General features: G+C 37.0%; 1 protein-coding gene across 1 annotated transcript in view; it reads left to right on the top strand.

The window, feature by feature from the left end:
- MAST4 (microtubule associated serine/threonine kinase family member 4) overlaps positions 1 to 22,154 on the top strand; it is a 341,770-nt gene that overhangs the window by 296,080 nt on the left and 23,536 nt on the right. The window contains exons 14-21 of the mRNA XM_054397478.1: positions 1,120 to 1,252; positions 5,078 to 5,145; positions 7,378 to 7,463; positions 14,981 to 15,189; positions 15,830 to 15,968; positions 16,904 to 17,036; positions 17,632 to 17,797; positions 20,593 to 20,694. Coding sequence (XP_054253453.1) covers positions 1,120 to 1,252; positions 5,078 to 5,145; positions 7,378 to 7,463; positions 14,981 to 15,189; positions 15,830 to 15,968; positions 16,904 to 17,036; positions 17,632 to 17,797; positions 20,593 to 20,694 — 1,036 coding nt within the window. The remainder of the gene's footprint in view (positions 1 to 1,119; positions 1,253 to 5,077; positions 5,146 to 7,377; positions 7,464 to 14,980; positions 15,190 to 15,829; positions 15,969 to 16,903; positions 17,037 to 17,631; positions 17,798 to 20,592; positions 20,695 to 22,154) is intronic.

Consider the following 22,154-nt stretch of genomic DNA (forward strand, 5'->3'; position numbering starts at 1 on the left):
ATGTTGAGTTTCCAGGTCCTGGGCAGCCTGAGGAGCTAGGATAGGAGCAGGCAGATGAAGCCCCCATGAAGTTACGGGAGTATGGAACAACCCTCCATGAAGCATGGAACAACCTGCAGGGTTGCTAACTAGCTCACCATTCTACCTTGCTTCTAAAATTTGACAGAACTGACTTACTTGAGTTAAACCTTGCTTCATGACTCCCAAGTGGCTGTCACTTAATTAAGCATTTCAGCTTTTAGGATCCCTGGTTGGCACAAGTATCTTGAAGAATGTAATGGCTATGTGAGAGATGGTTTGGTGTGAATTCATATAGGTATATAAAGTCTGTTTACAAAAATCGCAAACCTTCCTTGTTCCTGTAAATGCTTTCCTATTTTTGTCATCTCATAAAGAAGTAAAATTAATGTATTTCCAAGGGACTTAAAGGATAGGCAGGAATTTGAGTTTCTGTTATTTGTTCCTTTTTTTTGGAGGCTTGCATTTTAGGCATGGTATAAATTATACTTGCAATATAATTGGCTCCCAAAGGAGAATGTTTCATTTATAGATTTCAAACAATTGAATCAATGAAGTTCCAATGTTGTTTTCAGCAACTTAAGATTTTAATTCTAAAATTGGTGATTTATTTATTATTTGTATTATTATTTCTATTTCCCATAAAATACAGCGTGTATATATATTGATTAAAAATACTTAAAAATTTCACTTAGAAGTAATATTTTTACATAGTTTCTTTATTTCAGTAACGGATTTTTATATGCAAGTGGCTGCAAGGGAAAAGTCTTCTATATGTATAATGCTATCACTCCTGATTATAGGTCATTTCTCTCTGAACGTTATAGGAGGTTCTGAGGGCAAAGAACATGATGTTGTTATAAAGTAGTGTTCTGGAATAATGGTATGAAATTTCATTGCATGGAATTCATTACAGCATGTTACCTTGTATAAGAGTCATAACAAATACACTACTAGCAGTGGAATAAAGAGGAATTGTTTTCATAAGGGAAATGCAGAAATGTCAAATATTTGAAACAGAAGAAGCAAAGGAAGTTTTAATGTTAGGCTTTGACACTTCAGTTTCTACAAAGAGAATGATGGTGGCTGTTTGTCTTCTAGGAATTTGATCCTGAAGAGTTCTACTATCTTTTGGAAGCAGCTGAAGGCCATGCTAAAGAAGGGCAAGGCATTAAAACAGACATCCCACGATATATTATTAGCCAGCTGGGCTTAAATAAAGATCCGCTGGAAGGTAAGTGCATTTTCTGGTCCAGATATAGGCTTCAAGATTCTTTCTTTTCAATATGTTTAATTATTCTGATAATCTGCATGTACATGAAAAGGGTCAAATTCAAGATGGTAGTAGTACAAGCATTTGGTAAGCCCCCCAGTATTGTCATGAGATCAAAATCATTAAAAAGGCTGTCTGAGATTTTTGGGTTGTGAATAGCGTTCTGAAATACTCTGTCAATGACAATTGTCATCCACAGCCTGGCAATGCAACTTTGTTATTTCATCTGTAGGTGGAATTTACTGGTATAATTTAATGGCAACTGTTATCCAGCTGTAAGTAAATGGAGCTGGATGGAGCTGTTATTTGCTTGTCACACAGTGCTAGTCCTGCAGTTTGGAAGAAACAGGCAGAAGTGCCATCAAGGAAAATGAGCCTAGCTAGTGCCAAGAGCTACAATAAACTCTTTTTTTTTTTTTTTTTTTTTTTCCCGCCCCCCCTTAACCAGTTCTCATGATGCAAGATCACATTTCCTTGAATCAAAGGACTAGTCATTGTATTGTGTGTTAAAAGAAAACTCCCTTGTGTTCAGCTTCAGCAGCTTGTGAAGTCCAGCGTTGCCAGATCTTGTCAGAAATTTGGTTAGACCTAATTCAATTAGATGAAATTTTGTTACACATGATACTCACATTACATTAAGAGATTTAAAGAAAATTAAGCCTCTTACTAGTCCACTTTCTGTCTTCATGGAAGAACTTCCTCATCCAAATTTACTTTATTTTATCTGAGACGTAGATTAAAGCAGCTTTGACAGATTTTGCTTGGATTCAAAGTGTACTAAGGATGCCAGGCAAATTGGGAAACTTTATATAAATAGTGCTTTCCATGTCATCCTGGAAAAGATCAAGAAATAGCTTAATTCTCATCAAGGTAAAGATGTGTCTGATGCATTTGGAAAGCTGTTCACCTGGCCTAGACAATTCCTTAATTCTTTAATGACCAAGTATGCAAGGTTTATTTTGGAGTCTGGGTTGAGGGTTTAGTATAATTGGCTTTGGTTTTACTGATTAACTCAGGCTTCTTGGATAGAAGTGTTTCATAGCATGAGCCAAAAATCTGACACTAGCCAAGTTTAATAATATCTTTACATTTTTATGAATGGTTTATTGTGAGAGAGGTAAGGGATACTATTTTCTCTATTTTCACAGACTAAATATTTATTTTATGTGAGTGTATTTCATCTAGGACATGTAGTTACATTTCAGAAGTTGCGTATTAATGAACATAACATAAACTTTGAAGCGCTCCAGGGTAATTGATTTTTTTTTTTTTCCCCTGAGGGGAAAAAATGGGCTATGTGGGCTGATATTGAGGGGTGTATGATACATGAATTACTGATCTTTGGTTCAGTTGGAGATTTGGCCAATTGAATTAATTTGTCTATCATGTTAAATGTTAATGGGTATATGGATTTGTGATCAAATTATTCAGGCTGTCTGATCCGTGCTAGTGCTTTCCCACCTTCCTGCAAGAAGTGATACAGGCAGAATAAATCACTGTGCAATGACTTCTTAAATGATAAAGTTTTGGGTTTGAATTTATGCCACTATACACAAGGACATTTTCTAAACAAAAATAATAAAAGAATGGTGCTGTAGGTTTATGCTCTGGAATCCTTTACAAGGAGAATTATTTGAAAATATTATATTCATAGTTATGAAAAAAAAAATTACCTCCTGAAAGAGCTTTAAATTCTTTGTATGGAAAAACAGAAAATAATTTGTAAAAATTTAAATAGCAGGAGAACCATATCTTTCAAAACAAACAAAAGTCACCTCAGTAATACCACTTATCCTGAAACACAGAACTATTTTCAACTAAGCTGTTAAATTATGTCTGCAGTGTTCATAAATGTTCATGCTATGTATTTTACTTTCTTTGCAGAAAAAAAATAACTACATTTTAGGCTTTTCTCTACTTACCACCTTTGTTTACAGCCACAGCTGTGTAGTGTCCTTTCTTTGGAGAAAATGGTAGATAAATTTATACTGGACTGAAAGCAATACCACAACAGATTTGCCACTTAGGAGAGACTGGTGGCTGCATTTCTGAAGAGTTCCCCCAGGGAGGAATTTTTCCCTGTGATTTTTAAATTACCATTGTTACCTTTTTGAATCATGAGTTTTCAGAAATGGTTTAAATCAGTGAAAGAAAAAGGGCAGATGTTTAATGGTATTTAGATAAATTTTAAAAATCTCTTCAGGCATTGCAAAATGGTTCCATAGCTGCTTGTTTTAGAAGCTGACTCTCGGTTCCATTCCATTATACCTACCTCTTGCAAATAACACTAATTTCTTTGATAATGACTATTCTGTGAAGTTCTTAGCTTAAAATGACTCATTTTAATTTGCTATTTATAAAAATAATTTCAGTTGAGAAGGCTGTCAAAGTGTATTATTTTAGCTTATTTCATTCTCAATGTAAAATAAAGGTTTTATCAACATTTCTGTTAAAACTCTCATGTTTACAAAACTGACTCTTGCCAGGGAAATCTACTCCAATTTTGAGTTGTTCAGTATAATCTTAGCTTAAAATCTGGGGGAGTGTTGTTGTTGGAGTTTTTTTTTTAATAAGATTTGTTCGTTCTCACTGGAGTTAGATTTCACTGTTTATTGACTTCAGAGTTTTTATAATGTTTAGAATGTTAACTCCTCTAACAATTTAAAGATCTACTTGTGTTTTTCAAAGTGACATCTTTAATACTTCTGCTTCTTACACTTTACAAACATTGTGTGTTGGATAGTGATTACAAATGAGAGTTACTCCATAAATCTTTAGCTGTTCCAATAGAAAATTATCTCTGTCGTTAATTTGCTCTTAATGACTAAAGGAAGTGTTGAGTAGAATTTTACTTCTAATAGTCACTTCTTATGTAGCAAAGTCCGGTTTAGATATTCCCGTATTTTTCATATAATAAATTAATTTAATAGTCTGAGATAGTAATTAACTTCACAAATTTCAGGTGATCTTATCTCTGAACTCTAGCACATAATTATGATAAAATGTGCATATTGGGCTGTGTAAAATTTATAATTAACTATGTATATGATTGAAGGAATACCAAGCTTTCCAGGGTGTTTTGGCTACCGTCTGCTTAGCCTTTTTTATCCAAATGAGTTCTTAGTTACTGGGTCCCTGAAGAACAGGGTAGGCTTAAAAGCTCTTGCAACATAGGTTGGCTGTGGCAGGAAACAACCAAGTCAAGTTACAGACTCTGAACTCATATTTTCCCAAAGAAGTTATCTATTCTACTGACTCTCTAGCTGATAAACTTCCAAGAAAATTACTTTCAGCATATTGTGCTAGGTGTATCAGCATTTCTGTGTAGAAGATGTAAACCATTTGTATTCCATCCCTGTATAAACTAGAAGCTTTCTTGTTCCTGAGGGAGCCCAAGAAGAATGGGGCCTATATTTAACCCCTCGGGGCCTGAGATCCTCAGGAGTTTTAGCAGATTAGTACTGTCTTTCCCTTAATGCTCAGATTACACATGGATCACTAAATTCCCACATCTCAGCAGTGATAGGAGTATTACTCTTCATTGTTTCATGGTTGTTTGAATTCTTCATTGCAAGATTATGTAGGCATTGTATAGCAGATATTAATTTTCTAGGTAGAATTTTTTTATATACACTTGGAGGTGCCCTAGAAGTTATTTGGCAAGTACAGCAGATATGACAGCATATTCAAATAATTCAGAAAAGTGTCACTGCTCAGCTTTTCTGTACTTCATTTAGTTTTGTATTTGCTCTAGTTTAATGCTAAGTTTATAATCTTTGTTTTCAGAAATAGCTCAGCTAGCTAACTGTGATAGTGGGACAGCAGAAACTCTGGAAGTGGATGAATCAGTAAATGTAAGTTTTCAAGTTACATTGCTGCTTTTGCTGAATCTGAGCAAGAGAAAATAAATATGTTATACTCCCATCAGCCTTGCTGCATTTTATTTCCTTCTGCTATGTGTAAACAGATTGAACAGAACAGTAGTCCTCAGACTGATGTCATGATGCTTAGCAGAGAGAAGGGTCACAAAGAAATCTACAACAAAATTGTCTACCTATATTCCTAGATGTTGCACTGTCTTTAGCTTCCGTAATATTAACATTCATCATGTTGCAATTGTTTTACCACAAAATCCACCACTAATTCCTTCATTTCTATTTAATGAATATATTTTTCATTATAGAAGGGCTTTTAAGCCATTTCATAAAAAAATGTAAGATTTTTAAACAGCTTACTTACAGAGGCAGCTAATGATTCAATTGAGAGACTCTTTAACAGGTCCTATGAGGAAACAAGGATGAAATGAGCAAGTTAGCAAATAGCCTGGTTTATTAAAGTTAGTTTGCAATCTGGAAGACTGTGCATTGTTCTTTTGAATCTGTGTTAAAAAAATACTTGACTACAGTAGTGGGTATCTTACAGTAATAATTTGTCAGATGCTTGTTCAGGTTGGCAAAAGAAAAATGATTTGGAGGAGTTTGTTCTGAATCCTGTGGGCTTAAATGGTCCAAATTGTTATTTTTAGAAGTTGGTTTTTACACCTTGGATTTGACTCAATAAAGTAGATGTGAGTTCTAAAAATTTAGTATCTGTTTTCGTTGTAAGTGGATAGAAAAAACAGGTGCAATTTTGGTGGGATGCATAGGTAATTCAGTTGTATTTTATGGCCATTTATAAAAGTTAGAGTTTCAAGTACCGGCATCAGGGTATCTGATAGGCTACAGAAAAGAAATCATCCTCTGGTATATCATACTATCCAGAAATAATTTCTGACTTTCTGGCAAAATGTCACCTACAAAGGCTTCTAGAGTTGTGACATGAAGGGTGGTTCTTTACTTCTTTTGTTCATCTGCATTTGTGTTTAGTGGAAGGGTACTGAAAAACTGGAGAAAAGACAGGGACTGGCTAGAAGACTTAAAGGAATTGCTGAAGTGCTTCGAAGAATCTACAGTGCAAACACTCTTAGCATTAGCTAAGAAATTGCAACTGTAAAGTTACTTGTGTTGTGCAAAAGTTGAAAAAATACAAGAAGGATAACACAGTGTAATAGATGAAAGTAAGCAGGGAAGGTGATGAAATTGGTAAAGAAAAAAAGAAAGGTTGGCTATATGGAAATGTTTCCTCAAAGTGTAGCCGTGGAGTACACACATGAAGTGACATAGCTTAAAGTACAGGGCCATTCAAAATCATCACAAATATGCAGTTAGAGACCTGTGCTGACAGACATGGGCTAATTTCTTTTTAGCAAGCATTTAATTTAAAATATTCCAACCAAGTCTACTTTAAACCTTAACTGTTATCAAGCTACCTGAATTGTAGAACTTCTTGAAGACTTGGAAAATGTCTTTAAAAGGATGTTCTGGATTTGGTACACTGATTTTAGAGTCCTGTATCCTCATCATCCCCTCTGCACCTGAATTATAATTCAGTCTTCTAGATTCTAGTCTTCAAGATTAATTAAAAATTAAAGCTAGGAAAAACGATTGTGGAGTACTCAGGACAACTCCATTTTGAAAGTTCTGGCATACAACTAGGTGTAAGTGACCTTCGTTACAGTAAAATTACTGTATATTTATCTTCCATATTTTTCTCTGTTATTTTGTGTCTCTTCTCATTGTCTGTCCTAAGACTCCTGTATTGGAGTCTATCCTAACATAACTTCAAAATGTTTGAAAGCTTATATGAATAAATGAGAGCTCATTTGCTTTTTGTTACTATGAATCTGAACTGCAGTCTGTACTAAAAAGGGAAAGCCATGTCCAACAAATGTCTAGTGGGGTTCAGAGAGGTCCTTAACTCTGGATAGGAATTGCCAGAAGTTTTCAAGCTTGTCTGCTGTAATCTTTGCATGCAGATAAGCAAACAGCTGCAGTGTAACAGCTTTTTTATGAAAAAGCAGCTTTACTTCAGGAGACTCTTTGGTCCCTCTCTTTGCTAGCTGTGTGTGGTAAGTTGGCCAGAGCTTTTGCTGCTCCATTAGGGTGTGACAGCCTGATGATGGCTGGGTTTTGTTTGGTTGTTATTTTTGCCTGTTTTATAAATAAGTGCTGTATTGACTTCGTTCTTGCTTCTCTTTTACTTTGAAGAGCTCAAATACATCACTGAAGCTGAAGAGGAAACCTCAGGAAAGTGATTTTGAAACAATTAAACTAATTAGTAACGGAGCTTATGGGTGAGTAATCCATGAGTGTAACAGCTCTTTCACATTTCATTTTTGCTAAACTTAGTGTAGTTTCTCGTTGCAGGGATGTCTGTGTGAGGGAGTGTGTTTGCACTGCTGCGTTTTTCACACTGCTTTCCTGTTTTGTTGCTAACGTTTGAAGTTCACAAGAAAAACTTTTTTGAAAGCCTACTAGGCATTAATGAATTACTGTGCACTGTACTAAGTTAAAATATGTACTATCACATGACAAAGTAGGTATTGTGTAATGCCAAAGATGAAATCCGAATAAATCAAAAGGCAGATTCAAAGTCACCTTTATAGTACTGGAAGCAGTCTTGTGAAACAGAATAAAACTGGATCTGTAGGGAGACAGATTGTTAAAAATGAACCCTTGCTTGACCTAAAAATACTGAAGTATAAGCAAATTTCCTTAAGTAGGGCAGAACTGTTTCATTACTTCTCCATGGACATTCTTCTATCCTCGAATTTTAATGAGTTAGCTCTTAAGGAGCTTCTGCTACTTGGTTAGTTTCTGAGAGCCTGGAAAGTGATGTGAGTCATCTGGAAATATTGTAGTAGGCTGAGAGAAAATTGTGAGCCTATGCCTTAAATGGCCATGAAATGTTTTCTAGAGGTACTGTGCAGGAATTATGTCTAAGCAGGTAATAGACTGTCTTCTGTCACATTTATTGATCAGATAAAACCTTTTAGAACCTCAGTTGGCTCCTTCTCTGTACTGAAACGTATCGAGTCAGGAAATGTTGGTCTGTAGAACTTGCAGGACCAAGAGGGATGTGTTGGCTCAAAAAAGAAGGGTTTCTGTCTTGAGGTGAAGAGCCCATTGCCCAAAGCGACAATATCTGAGCCAAGCAGAGGAGAAGGCTGTGCTGCTGTCTGCACAGACCCTATTAGTTTGTACTCTGTGCTGCTTCTGCTTCGAGTAGGAAGCATTGGTGACGTGATGGGACTCAGCAGTCTTTGAGGAGACCTTGAATGTAGAAGAGAAGGCACCTGCAATCTATCCACTGGAGTTCTGCATGTTGTTTTAGTGGCCTGAGTCTGATAGGTACAGTAATAATCTTGGATTGTATTTAGTTAAAGGTAACTCTTGAGTTCTGGGACAGGAGACATTTAGTACTGCCTGATACTCTTGGTCATGATAGTTTGTGTGGGAGCTGCTGCTTGTGTCCAGGCTTGCTTGCACAGCTCAGAAAATGGTCTGAAGGAAATAGCATATTTTGCATTAAAGTTCCATAAATACCATAAACAGCTTCTCACTAGTCAGCCTCTCTACAATTCACTTTCTCAGAACGTCTTAGTAGACAGCGTCATTTCTTACGGTATGCCAGTTTTTCCTAGTTGCCCCAGGACTTCAAAAGCCTTATTTCCAGCAGTTAACTGCTGCAGCCCTGCTTGGCTGCATCTCTTTATCTTTCCCTTGGCAGATTCTTAGTCCCCTCCACTCCTCGTTTCAACTGCAACTGAATTTTCTCTTGGTCTTGCTGCATGAGGATGAGAATAACCATGTGGGGTAGGTCCACATCAGAGAAAATGGTGTCTGAGTCACTAGACCTGCCCAGCTTCCCAGCAGTTACAGGATGCTGATGGATAGAGAGAGAAGGTTGTACTGCAACTAGCAGTGTGAAGGTATTACAGTAAGAATGAGCCCTGATGAAGCATTCAGAAGTACAGATTGGAGACAATTGTCTATTTGAAACAGAAGACAAGGAGTGGAAAAGAGTGAAAAGCCATGGCTTTTTATGACACATGCAATGTAGGCATGTAAGTTTTTTTGGGGGGGTTGTGTGTTTCTAATAGGGAAAATCAATGCTTGTGAACCACCTTTTTTGTGGCAATAAGATGCAAAATTTGCAATATAAATATCATAAAATTTGGATGATATGCTGATAACTATATGAGGAAAATGAAAGCTGGTAGAGGGTGAACAGCTTGGACTGTATCTGGATTCTGCATAAATCATTGTTGTCTTTAGCAAATGTTAAAACCGACAGGTTGTACTGTGGTAGTATTAGAAGTGGAAATTGACAATCTTACCAGTTTAGTAGAGTGCTCTTACTTTCATCCTTAACAACAACAAAGTAGATTTTATTGGTTTGAATTTTTAAGTGGTTACTTCTGAGAAGAAAAATCAAGAACAAGAAAGAAAATAAAGCTAAAAGCCCTTAATAATTAATGTAGAGAGAAAGGACCATACTCTCAGTGAACTGTGAGACAACCGTTTAAGAGTATTTCCTCGCTTTTAAAAGTAACTTCAACACCTAATCACTTTCGCCCAGTTACTGTAATTTGGGGCACTTTATGCTCCTGAATTCTCCACTTTTTCAAAACTATCCATGTGCTTGAAGGTCTCCAGTGAGGTATGTCAGATGAGTGGGATGGATCATAGTATCAACAGACTATGTTTTTACCTATCTGAAGTGTTTTCTGTTGGCACCAATGTGATTGGTGATTAATTTGCTCAGAAGTTACAGTCAAGCTTAAAAGGAAACACATTATGATAACATAAATGCACTTTAACCCATCTACAAAGCAGCACATAAGAAAGCAATAATACCTGTACCATCTGTGAATACAAAGCAATAAACTGCTCCACAGTTTATTTACAAGTATAAGCAGCTGAAATAAAAGTTCTTGTTGTTATGCTACAAAGGTTATTTTTCCCTTCCATGTTTTTCCAGGCCATTAGTTTTTTGAAATATCCTAAATGTGTAAATTCTGCTTGCGCTTAATTGATTTGTTCTCAAAAAAAAAAAATCACACACAAAACCAACCAACCAAAAAAAAAAAAACCAACAGTGGGCATATTTTGTGCTCTGACTTAACAAAATTTCAGTATGCTGTTGTAATATTTTCTTTATTTTGAGGCTATAATGGAGGGTTTAATTCTGAACCAATTGTGAAAAAACATACCTTCTGTCTTTGATTTTGCTGTGGTGTTTTTGCTTTCATTAGTGAAATTGAAAGCTTTGACTGCTTGACAGGATAATTGTGAGTCTTGGCATGGTGTTGCAGAGATTTGTCAGATATGTTAAACTTGATGAGTTTAAGTATAAACTACTAGTTTTGTGAAGGTTTGAGTAAATATCTTAGTAGTTTTCTATTTTTAATTGATTGGAGAAACTAATTTGAAGTGCAATTAAATAACTATATAGTAGATGGGGTGTATCAGGCTTTTGGGAATAGCTAGGAATATACAAGAAGTTCAACAAGCTGCAAATCAATAAGCGTTTAGGATGCTGGCCAAGTTGTTAATGGTTTCACAGCTGTCTTATCTGACTTTATTCATCCAGTCAAAACTGCCCAAATGTTAAACTTTTACTGCATTCACAGCAACATTTTTATCATTTTCCAGCTTGTAAGAGATAGCAAGTAATAGTACTCAATCTCTTTAAGTTGGCATCAGCCTTAAGTCCTGAACCAACTCACCAAAATAAAATTTGATAACACGCAAGTGATGTTAGTTCATTTTATCCTCACTGATAATATAATTGTATCTGCTTAAATAAAATACATGATGCCAGTTCTGCACCTCCTTTGAATGCTTTTATTTCTACAGAGATGGTAATGTCAATATGTACACGATGTACTGGCTAATGCTCTTACTTGATAAATTTTAAAACTTGGAGTGTTAGCTCAAGGAGAAAGTTACCTAGCTGCAGAATAACACCCTATCAATCAGATTAATTCATCATTGGCTTGGCAGCCACCAGCAGGAGTGAAAAGTTGTCATTATAATATACTGAAAATTGTGAACAGCGTTTAATGATCAGGACCAAGAAAGCGAAGTGAAGTATTGTACTGCCTCTTACAAGCACGTACAAAACAAATATATATTTCCACGTGGTATTCCATCTTGAAACATTCTGGAAAAAAAAAGAAGAGAGATAGATGCAGAAAAGTGGCACTTTGAGAGGAAAAAATAAGGTGCAAGTTTAGTGCTGATTGATTGAATGTTGCAATTTGACAGCTTGCAGAAGAGGGAGCAGAAAGTCGAAGTCCATCACAACCTACACAATAAGCTGTTACAGGTCGCAAGTCAGGGTTAATGTGATTGGAGGATGTGAAAGCTGCCTGGTGGAAAGTGATCTGGGGGTGTTGATTGACAGCCAGCTGAATATGAGGCAGCAGTGTGCTCAGGTGGCCAAGAAGGTCAACATCATTCTGGTGTGTATCAGGAGTGGTGTAGCCAGCAGGGATAAGGAGGTGATTGTCTCCCTATACTTAAAACTGGTGAGGATGTGAAGACTCTGTTGGGCCCCTCACCACAAGAAAGGCCTTGAGGTGCTGGAGGATGTCCAAAGAATTTTGAAGCTGCTGAAGAGTCTAGAGAACAGGTCTTACGAGGAGTGGCTGAAGGAACTGGAGGTGCTTAGCATAGAGGCTGGAGGGAAATCTTGCAACTCTCCACAAATACCTCAAAGGAGGCAGTTTCGGTTATCTTTTTGTAAGCAGCAAGTGACAGATTAAGAGTCAACAGTCTGAAGTTGGTCTAGGAAAAGTTTAGATTGGATATTGCGTTAAAAAATTTTCACCAGAAGAGTTAAGTGCTGTGCTGTAACAGGCGTACAGGGAAGTGGTTGAATCACCATCCTTGGCGTTATTTTAGAAATAAAATGTGGTACTTAGGGATGTGGTCTAGAGAAGGACTTGGCAGTGTTAGGGACTTTATAATCTTAAAGGTCTTTTCCAACCTAAATGATTCTATAAGGATCATTTAAAAAAACTTTAGGTGACATAGTGTATGCATGTGTAAATGTGAAAGAGACAACTGTGTTGCATTTGTCATGTGAGTTTAGTACACTTAAACTAATCAGGGTTTTTTCGAAGTAATTGCAGATAACTGAATTATAGTTGAAAGCTACTGCCTGTCACTGTAGGGCTGAAGAAGGCAATTTAGAGAGCTGGAGAAACAGCCAGCATGCCCCAGATATTTACAGGGCTAGATAGTCCCTAGAATTTACTGTTTCTTATTGATAGTAATGACCCTACAGAGCCACATGATCTACAAGAAGGGATTTATTAAGAAGTCTGTCCTGGTTTGAATGAAATCAGAACAAATTATGTTCAGTGATTTTACTTTTCAGCTCAGTCTCTTCTAAGTAACTGCACTTACTGAAGTTAATGGCATGTGTTCACAGACAGTGTCTGCTTCTAGCAGACAGTGTTTATAGTTAGTACCAAAGGTTGGAGTTCGGGCCAAGGTCACTGCTACATCTTGTGTGCTACAATGGAGGTGCAGAGTAAAAAGCCACACCTGCAGGGAGGAGCAGATTGTTTAGGTGGCCCTAAACTGACCAATGAGGTCTTCAACTCCATATACATAATATTTGGTATAATGCTAAGGCATCATGCTAAGGCTTCTTCCTCTTCACACTTTTTTTTTTTTTTTTCCCAATGGCCAGCATCTGAGGAGGATCTGGTCTGTTCTGTGATTAGTATCCACCCCATGAGTTTCTGACTCTAGTTCACATATGCTGCTGAGTCCAGTCTGGTACTTCTGCCACAGCATCAGTGGGGACAGTGAATAATTACCGTTGCTGGGGTGGGTTTGATATTGGGTTTGTATGTATTTTCTCCTATTATTTTCATTAAAGTAGTTTTCATTTTCTTTTTCAATTCGTAAGTCTCTCTCCCCTTTTCCCTTTCTCTTCTCATTGGCAAGGGAGAGGGACTGGTAGAGGGTGTCTGTCGTTTTAGTGGTTGGCCCAACCCCAACCCTTGACAGTGCTCTAAACGTATGCTCTGGCCAATACCTGTATTTCAAGAGTTCATATTGGCACACTGTCCAAATCAAAGCTCTGGGAAAATTCTGCTGAGTCCTTGGACAGTCCTCAGTTCACTCATGTAACTTTATTTTTTGAAGGGTTGCAACTTCAGGTACCTGTAAGTGCTCATTTTTCTGTGTGCCACAAGTGCATGAGGGGACTAAAATAGGGAGAGGAAAAGATTAAATTAGTGGGGATTAAGAAGCTAAAATTGATTGACAGGAGATAGCAACAAAAGCAAGAGGAAAACTGGAATGTAAGAGAGAGAAGAATTATAATAAAGGGCTGGAGAGGGAAGATTGTGTGAGGGAAGCAATAGTAAGAGGTCCAGGGGCCTAAAGATATGAAGCCAGGTGGGAGGAGTACTGATGCTGAATAGATAATTTTTTGTTCCAGTTTGGGAGGGGCAGAAGGGAGTGAGGCTTAGTAGAATGCATGGCAGGGTTTGTCTTGGGTTTTACCCACCTACTTGTAGGTGTCTTCCACCTACTTGTGGTGTCTTGCCCCACATTCAGACAAGAAAAAGGGATTAACGAAAGGTTTTGGAATCAGTAAGAAAAATATTCTTGTCTAGAAAAAGTTTTCACTCATAAAGGAAAGCAGAAGCATGTTGACTTCTTTTCGGTGTCTTTAAGTTTGATAACTGTGGGAAAATCTTCATAGAAATAGTAAGGAAATAATTCCTTTTTCTTTTTGAATAGCTAATTGCATGCTAATGATTTGATCTTATGGGGACAACAGACTTTAAAAAGTATGTAATTGAGTCCCTTTTTTTTCCTTTTCTGCTTTTTCCTTTCAGACTTTTCTTTCCATAAACACTCATTACTATGGTAATTATATAGCGGAAATGCTATAAGCATTAAATGCTACAAAGCAGATTTCAAGCAAGGCAAACATTTTCAGGATTTGCCTCAAGGGATTTTGAGAAATTAAACAGTAATGTCTTGTGTCAATTATTCATGGCAGGGTGATGTTTTTTCTCCTGAGTCTCTAAAGAGAGAAGGCATATCTATGTGAGGATTTCTTTCATTTTGCTTCCCTTGCTGCCTTGACCTCTCTAAACAATTCTACAAGAAACTTTGTACCCAGTAGTCCAGTGGAAATTCATGTCAAGGTACATCTTAATCCTCTAGTATTATGTGATTAATGTGGTGATCTTTATTTTGGATTACCTGCTGGTGACCTGCTGCTGATAAGGATCAATGCTGATGTCAGGGACTGAACAAGAACAGAAGTTTTCACACTTGGCAATAAGGGAGCCACCCCATGAAGCAGCTTCTGAGAAACTTTTGTGGGAAACCTGTGACGTATTTCAAAATCCCCTGGGCAGAATCTGAGTCACAATTAACTGACATCGCACTTAGTGTACAAGCAATTGTTGGAATGATTTATAACATTGTGCCATAGCTGGGTTTTGATGAAGTGCTTGAGATATGCCTGAGCTGAGAGCATTTGCTGTATCTGTTGGGGGGACATCTGATCTATCTGTTGTTTGCTTTAGGGAACAGTGGAGTCGTTTGGTTTGTATATGAATCTGTGTTGACTGAGACTCACTTGGTTATGAAGCAGAGATTTGTATCTGTTCTGTAATGTGAAAGCCAACCACATTGCATTGAAAATGGGTCTTTTATATAATAGTTTTTAAAAAAATTTGTTACCAAAAAGAAGTATTTTAAAGCATATTTTTAATGTTTATTCAGACTTTTAAAAACTTTTTCTCTCCCATTTGACCTTCTTCAGTGCGGTTTATTTTGTGAGACACAAAGAAACCAGACAAAGATTTGCTATGAAGAAAATTAATAAGCAGAATCTCATCCTCCGAAACCAGATCCAACAGGCCTTTGTTGAGCGTGATATCCTGACATTTGCAGAAAATCCATTTGTTGTCAGCATGTATTGTTCCTTTGAAACGAGACGTCATTTATGCATGGTCATGGAATATGTCGAAGGTAAAATGTTTGGTTTGTTTCACAAAGGGGGGGGAGGGTTTTCTTACACCAAGAAAGAAAAATAACTGATACGGTACTTGCATTAGAAAGGCCTTCTGTGTGTTCTCTGGCAATACAGATTTAGGATCTGAATCTAACAGCAAGGTAGATTTTTTTCCCAGTCATTATCTCCCTGTGAGGGCATGTGCTCCAGCTATAATGGGAAATTACTGGGATTTGGGTAAGTTCCTCACAGATTGTTGTCATAAGTGCCTTACCGTTTATATTTCATGGTGAAATGCTGTTTGTTTCTGGAGTTCAAATATTCATAAGCACGTATTGGGTATTAGTAATAGATACTGTAATGAAGGAAGAGGGAACAGGAAGCTATTTGAAAGGTGCTGATGCTGAAGGAGTGCAATGAACAGAGACATTGCAAGATAAGATACCCACGCTACGGTTATGCAGGCTTTTTTCACACGTCCCCCCACATTGCATCTTCATGCTGCTTTCCAAGTACAGTGGCTGACATGGTTGTATGTTCAGTTCAATCAACTAATTGGGAAATAATTAGGACTACAATTTCTGCAGCATGTATGGACCATACTGATGCACCTCTGAATATATAGCATTATCTGGAACATTCGTCCTTTTTCCACAGGTGGAGACTGTGCAACCTTGATGAAGAATATGGGTCCCTTACCTGTAGATATGGCAAGGATGTACTTTGCGGAGACTGTTCTGGCCTTAGAATACCTTCATAATTATGGAATTGTTCACAGGGATTTGAAACCAGACAAGTACGTACATAGCATATAGCCAAAGGAGAGAGGACTTTGAAATTGTTAGATAAATAGGGAAGGTGTAAATTTGGTTTGACTGTTTTTGAATTTATGTGCATTCACAATTTCTGCTCAGTATTTTAATTTTCATTACCTGCGATTACAGGAAAAGCATTTTTTTCCAAAACTGTTCTTTGAGATAGAAGAGGCTGTCAGAATAGCTAAAAAACCCACTTCAGCCAGAAGTGGGAAGGAAATAAGTTTTGATTAAGGAAAAGATCTTTCAAAATATGCTTAAAACATTGTTTAATAGAAAAAGTATGATCAACTTGCATATACTTGCATATATGAAAACAAGATTGACCAGGTGGGGAGAACTTTCCTGTTGCATGAATTTAGGGGTTGTTTTTTTTTCCGTATGTAGAAATACAATATTCCTCTTGTACACATAAACAACACTAAAACAAGTAGCTGTACTAAAAAGCATGACTGTTGCAGCTCCATTAATGCTCTTCCTGTTTCACATTTTAAAAGAAATAACATTTAAAAACTGATGTTTTCAAGTGTTGACCCAGCTTGTTGCAGAAGGAAAGTTTTTGCCTCACTTCAAAAGTTTCTTTTTTGAAAATTCTTTCTTTTCTGGGTCTTTCATATGATGACTGTTTCTTTTTCTTCAAAGCATTCAGCATTCAGCGTTCAGCTCTCAACGGTTGCATGATCCTGTAAGATGTTGTGCAATTGCATATTAAAAGTTTGTTTACATCTGATAATAATAGTAACAAATGCAAAACTGTCAGATTTTTAACCTGTTTTGTATCTGGTTTTATTACTTTCTAAGCTGTCTTTACATTTTGCAGTGCTAATGAAACATTTTTGTCAAAATATAATAGCAGTAATAATAAGCACATAATGGTGAATTACAACATAGTAATCATTCATTTTGATTTTTTCAGTTTGCTGGTAACATCCATGGGCCATATAAAACTTACAGACTTTGGCCTGTCAAAGGTGGGGCTAATGAGCTTGACTACCAATTTGTATGAGGGTCACATTGAGAAGGATGCCAGAGAATTCCTTGACAAACAAGTAAGATATGCCTTTTTTATCTCTACATTCAGTGTTCGAATGAAGTGATGTTTTGGCAGCAGAATGTGCTGCACTGCTATATAAACTGTTATTTCTGCATTATTGTTCCAATTATGTGTGGCAGTTACTTTTAGTGATGCCCTGCTGATTATTCGAGGCTTTTTTCTTTCTGCATTAGGATCTATTAATAAGATGAATAACCTAATTGTGTTCAAGTGAAACTGAGAGAAAGACAAATGGAAAGCTGTTTTTATAAGGAATTCAGAAGTCTCAGTAGAGTACTTTGTGGAGCTCATGATGCATTGTACAACTAAGGGTGCTAAAAATCCTTGCTATGGCCCATTTCCCTTCAAGCATGCCTCATTACCATTGCTCACAATCTGCTCACTGTAAAAGTTACTTAAGATAAAACTATCACAACTTTCATGTAAAGATAAAGATATGTTTAAGTTAAAGTATTTGCCATGATGTACTCCTACGTATAAAACACAAACTGTCCTTTGCAAAACATGATTTTACATTTCAAGAGTTATAAATGATGTGACATAGCTCAGTTAGGGTTGATTTACTGTCATACTTATTTTCTTTCCTTTAGGTCTGTGGCACACCAGAATACATAGCTCCTGAAGTGATACTGAGACAGGGTTATGGGAAGCCAGTGGACTGGTGGGCTATGGGAATTATCCTTTATGAATTTCTTGTTGGATGTGTGCCATTCTTTGGAGACACACCAGAAGAACTGTTTGGACAAGTAATCAGTGGTGAGGATCATTACAATATAAAACCCAAATTTCTTAGCTTGCTGTGAAGCATTTCAATTTCTGCTAATAATAGAACTTTATTGATAAACTAGTTTTTCAAACTCGTTATGCTGAAACCCTCCAATATTATAGTACTGTAGTACACGGTTTGCTGTCAAAGCAGTAAGAATAAATTTGGATTAAAAGTTGAACAATGTTTAAGCTTCACTGTTAGAAAAGAAGTATTTGTAGAAAAATAGTGCTACTATGGCACAATGATTTCAGTGTTTATTAAAGAAATTATACAAGGGAACAAACAGTTAAAATAAATTTGCATAAATGGCAAAATGCCTCATGGTACGATGAAGAAATTAACAGAGATGCAATAAAACTGTAAAACAAATGTCTCCCAAATAATAAATAATGCGAAAGAGAAGGAAAGAAATTCAGTTCACAGATTGTTAATGATTGCATTGGTGATTGTTACAGTGTAATGTTATTTCTGTAGCAGCTGTTCTTCTTCCATTTAAAATTCAATAACCTTTTAGATCTTAACCTGCAAGCTGACCCTAAGTATTATGTGGCTTGTGGCAAAACTGAGTGATAATTAAACAGAATTGTTTACTGTCCTACCTGCTGTTTCCGTAAATTTCCCAGATGCATAGGTGTAGAAGGCCTCTTATTTATGCCAAAAGTTTAACAGAATGGCACCTCTGTTACTATATCCTAGTCTGTTTTATAGTTTGCTTAAAAGGTCCAGTAGCTAACATTAAAAAAAAAAAGGAAAAAAAAAAAGCCAAGCATGCAAAACTAAAAACAATAGAAACCAAACACACCTGATCTCTTACTCTCTGAGAAAACAACAAATCCCCATTTGTACTGAAGGAGACATTCTTGTCATCATTTCTGAAGCTGAAAGCCAGACTTGGTTTTAGACTAATGAAGTGGATTTGTGAGTTGCCTCTAGTGTATGACCTCTTTATACAATGTCCTAGCTATTCATGGATTTATAGCCATGTTGTTTTCTGATGTGATATGCAAAGGCTTAAATGGCAACTAGAATCAACTGTTTAATTAACACAAGCAGCAAATGCTGGCTTTGTTCTGGATGCCTCACAGCTGCCGTGCATATTCATGTGTTATTTTCCAAATCAGGTTTAAACTGCAGTGGAAGCTATAGGCAGGCACGTAGAAATAACTCAAGTTTTTATTGCATTTCTGGACACAGGCACATGCGTGTTTATCTTTATGCTCTCTGACTGGGAAAAGGGGAAGGAATAGTCTAAAATTAATGACAAAATTTGCACTTTAGACTTTGTTTTGCATGTGGCTTTTATTTTGCATTTTTGTGGCTGATACATAAATAACTGTTTGAATGTGTCCATTTATATTGCAGAGATATCTATGGAAGTGTACTCTTGTAAACCTGGTCTATTCCCACTCACTCTTTAAGACTGTTGGTCAGCTTAGTTTCTTGTTTTGGTACTGAGTTGTTAGTTTCTGCTATTTTAGTTAATGAAATAATTCATAATTATTTTATTTAATGAGATCATTCATAATATATGCAGAACTCATGTTGGATAAGTTTCCTGTGCTAAATACATGCATTCATCTGTTAAAGCCACGTTAAAGAACTCGGTTCCAGTTTCTGCAGGTGAAACCTACATTCTACTTGAAATTCTACTTTAAAATCTTACCCCCATCATTTTCCCTTATTCCTTCTTCATTCTAGATTGCCTTTCCTGCCCCCACATTGTATGAGTACAACTGTGGAGTCCTCAGTGTAAACTTAAACGCTTAAAATTATTTGGGTTAAAAATAATGCTCTAGAAACAAGGTGCATTTCATGCCAGTTTATTTCAGTACATATTCTTAAACTTTGAAATCGAAAGGTTAAACTTGTGTGTAGCTTCTAATTATGATAATGTTGAAGGAAAAGTTTAGGTCACATAATGATAACAAAATCCTTAACAGCTAGCATTCTGTTTATCTGACACCAAAGTCCAAAATTCTTCCAAGAAACTCATGCAGAGTTTTGTCTAAATTTGCAATATATTACATTTGTGGAGGCAAATTTCTGCTAAAAAATAGACAGAACTTGCTATGTAAGTTATTATAAAGTTAGTGTTGATATTGAAATTGGAACAATTTTGCATTGTTTCATTTCAGTGGAAGTTCATCTAAATTTTTATTCAGCCTAACTGGGTGATAGAGGCCTGGTGTTCTATGAAGTGCAAAAGCCTTAGTAGTGTAAGAGTCAGCAGAATGAGATGGGTTTCCCCCGAAGTATGAGACACCTGGAAAAACCCTCCATTGGCAGGTGTCTCTTCTGAGGACAGTCCAATGCCTTGGCTGATAGTCATGGAAGTAATGACTCCAGTGAGTCTACTGTCATTAGAGCATGATTACAGTGTGAACAGTGACTGCTGGATCAGGTCAGCAGTGTCTGTCTTAAAAGCAGTTTTCATGGAACAGAACTAAAATTTAAACCATGATTTGGGGCAGGGAGGAAGAAGGGACAGCATACAAATTGTGTTAATATTTTGCAATAGTTTTCCATGAGCCAAGCATTCCTGTATTCTCTTGTTAAACCCTGTTTGATGTTATGTGATACTTTTGATGGGAAAAAAGGGAACATAATATGTTTATGGAGCCTATATAAAGTGTAAAAATTTGAAGTAGTTGATACTCAACAGAGCAGCTTGCAAAAGTTGCCTTAACTCTAACTTTACAGTAGTTCACTGTGAGAACTTTCACACAGTTTCTACTGAATATTGGAATCAGCCTTCAGTAATAACTACTTCCTCTTTTGCTAGATGAAATCAACTGGCCTGAAAAGGATGAAGCACCACCTCCAGATGCCCAGGATCTGATTACCTTGCTGCTCAGGCAGAATCCTTTGGAAAGACTGGGAACAGGTTAGGAGACACTATTTTAAATTATTAGTGTTTTGGAAATAGCTCCTATGTTCAGCATTGGGAGCTTTTTGTTTACCTGTTTGTTTTGCCTGGGAAACATCTTTCAAGGCAGGTAGTATGACAACATGCTATTACAGCAGAAGGTATTTTATAGATTCAGACCAGTAATATGGGCCTAACAAGATGATGATGGGGCTATTTTTGGAGCTCAAATGTGGTCATTTGTGTTTAGTTTTCTCTTAATTTGGTAATTAAAACAACAGTGTTTCAAAGACCCAAATTGGATCAGGTTCCTTCTTGAACACAGAAACAGAGAATGATAATCAATACACAACTAATGCATCAGTTTCCAAAAGTATCTTAGTGTCAAAATTAGTTCTTCCAGGCTTTAGGGTGGGTGGTGAATACTCAAACTAACTTGAATTTAACATTCTGTTGTGAAATATCTTGTCATTCTTACTCAGCAAGCACTACTGCCTTGCATGAAAGAAAATAAAATCAAAAGTGAATGTTAAGGAATGTCCAGGGTTCAGCTGAGAGGGCACACCAACCAAGACAGTCAACTGAACCAGCTAATGGGTATTTGGTACCACATTGACATCACACCTGCTGTAAAAGGGAAGGGCTGGCTGGGGCGAAGGAGGGTGGGGCTTGAAATTTGGACTGTGAGGTGAGATGATGCTTGTTTCTGGGTCGCTCTCTTTGCTTCTTCTGCTCCCAGGTTTTGCATTCTCTCTCTCTCGTCATTGCTTAACCTCGCTGCTTTTTCTTGCCCCCAAAATTGGCTATTTTTATATTATTCCATTAAACTCTCCTTATCTCAACGCACAGGGCTTTTGTTTATTCTTTTGCTCCCAATTCTCCTTCCAGTATCACTCAGAGTGTGGTGTGGGGGAATTTTGTGTGAGCAGCTGGATTGGAACTCAGCAGCCAGCTGAGTTAAAACTGTAACAGTCCTTTTTTTGTGCATAATGTGGAGTCTGAAGGGGCTGAGATAATGAGAAAATTCAACTAAATCTTGTTAGAATTTTGTATACCTTTTTTTTTCCCTTAGTATGGTCCCTTTGATGTTGATACATTTGCTTTCTTGGTTATGTTACATAAATCCTCATGTACTCTGTGCTCCCTGTGATGACGTTTATGAAGGAAGTAAATGGGTATTGACAAGAACACAGGCTGCCACTGTGGTCGTTCAGTGCTGTGCTCTTAAAGAGAAAAACCTGATGTGTGGCACTCATAGAATCATAGCGTTGTTGAGTTTGGATCAGACCTTCAAAACCGTATCAACACCCCTAGGTCCTTGTCCACCAAGCAGCTCTCCAGCCACTCTTCCCCAAGCCTATAATGTTGCATGGGGTTGTGACCCAAGTGCAGCACTCAACGCTTGACCTTACTGAATCTCATACATTGGCCTTGGACCATCTATCCAGTTTGTGCAGATCTCTCTGCAGAGCTTTCCA

Source organism: Indicator indicator, chromosome Z, assembly GCF_027791375.1.
Source record: "Indicator indicator isolate 239-I01 chromosome Z, UM_Iind_1.1, whole genome shotgun sequence".
Taxonomy (NCBI): domain Eukaryota; kingdom Metazoa; phylum Chordata; class Aves; order Piciformes; family Indicatoridae; genus Indicator; species Indicator indicator.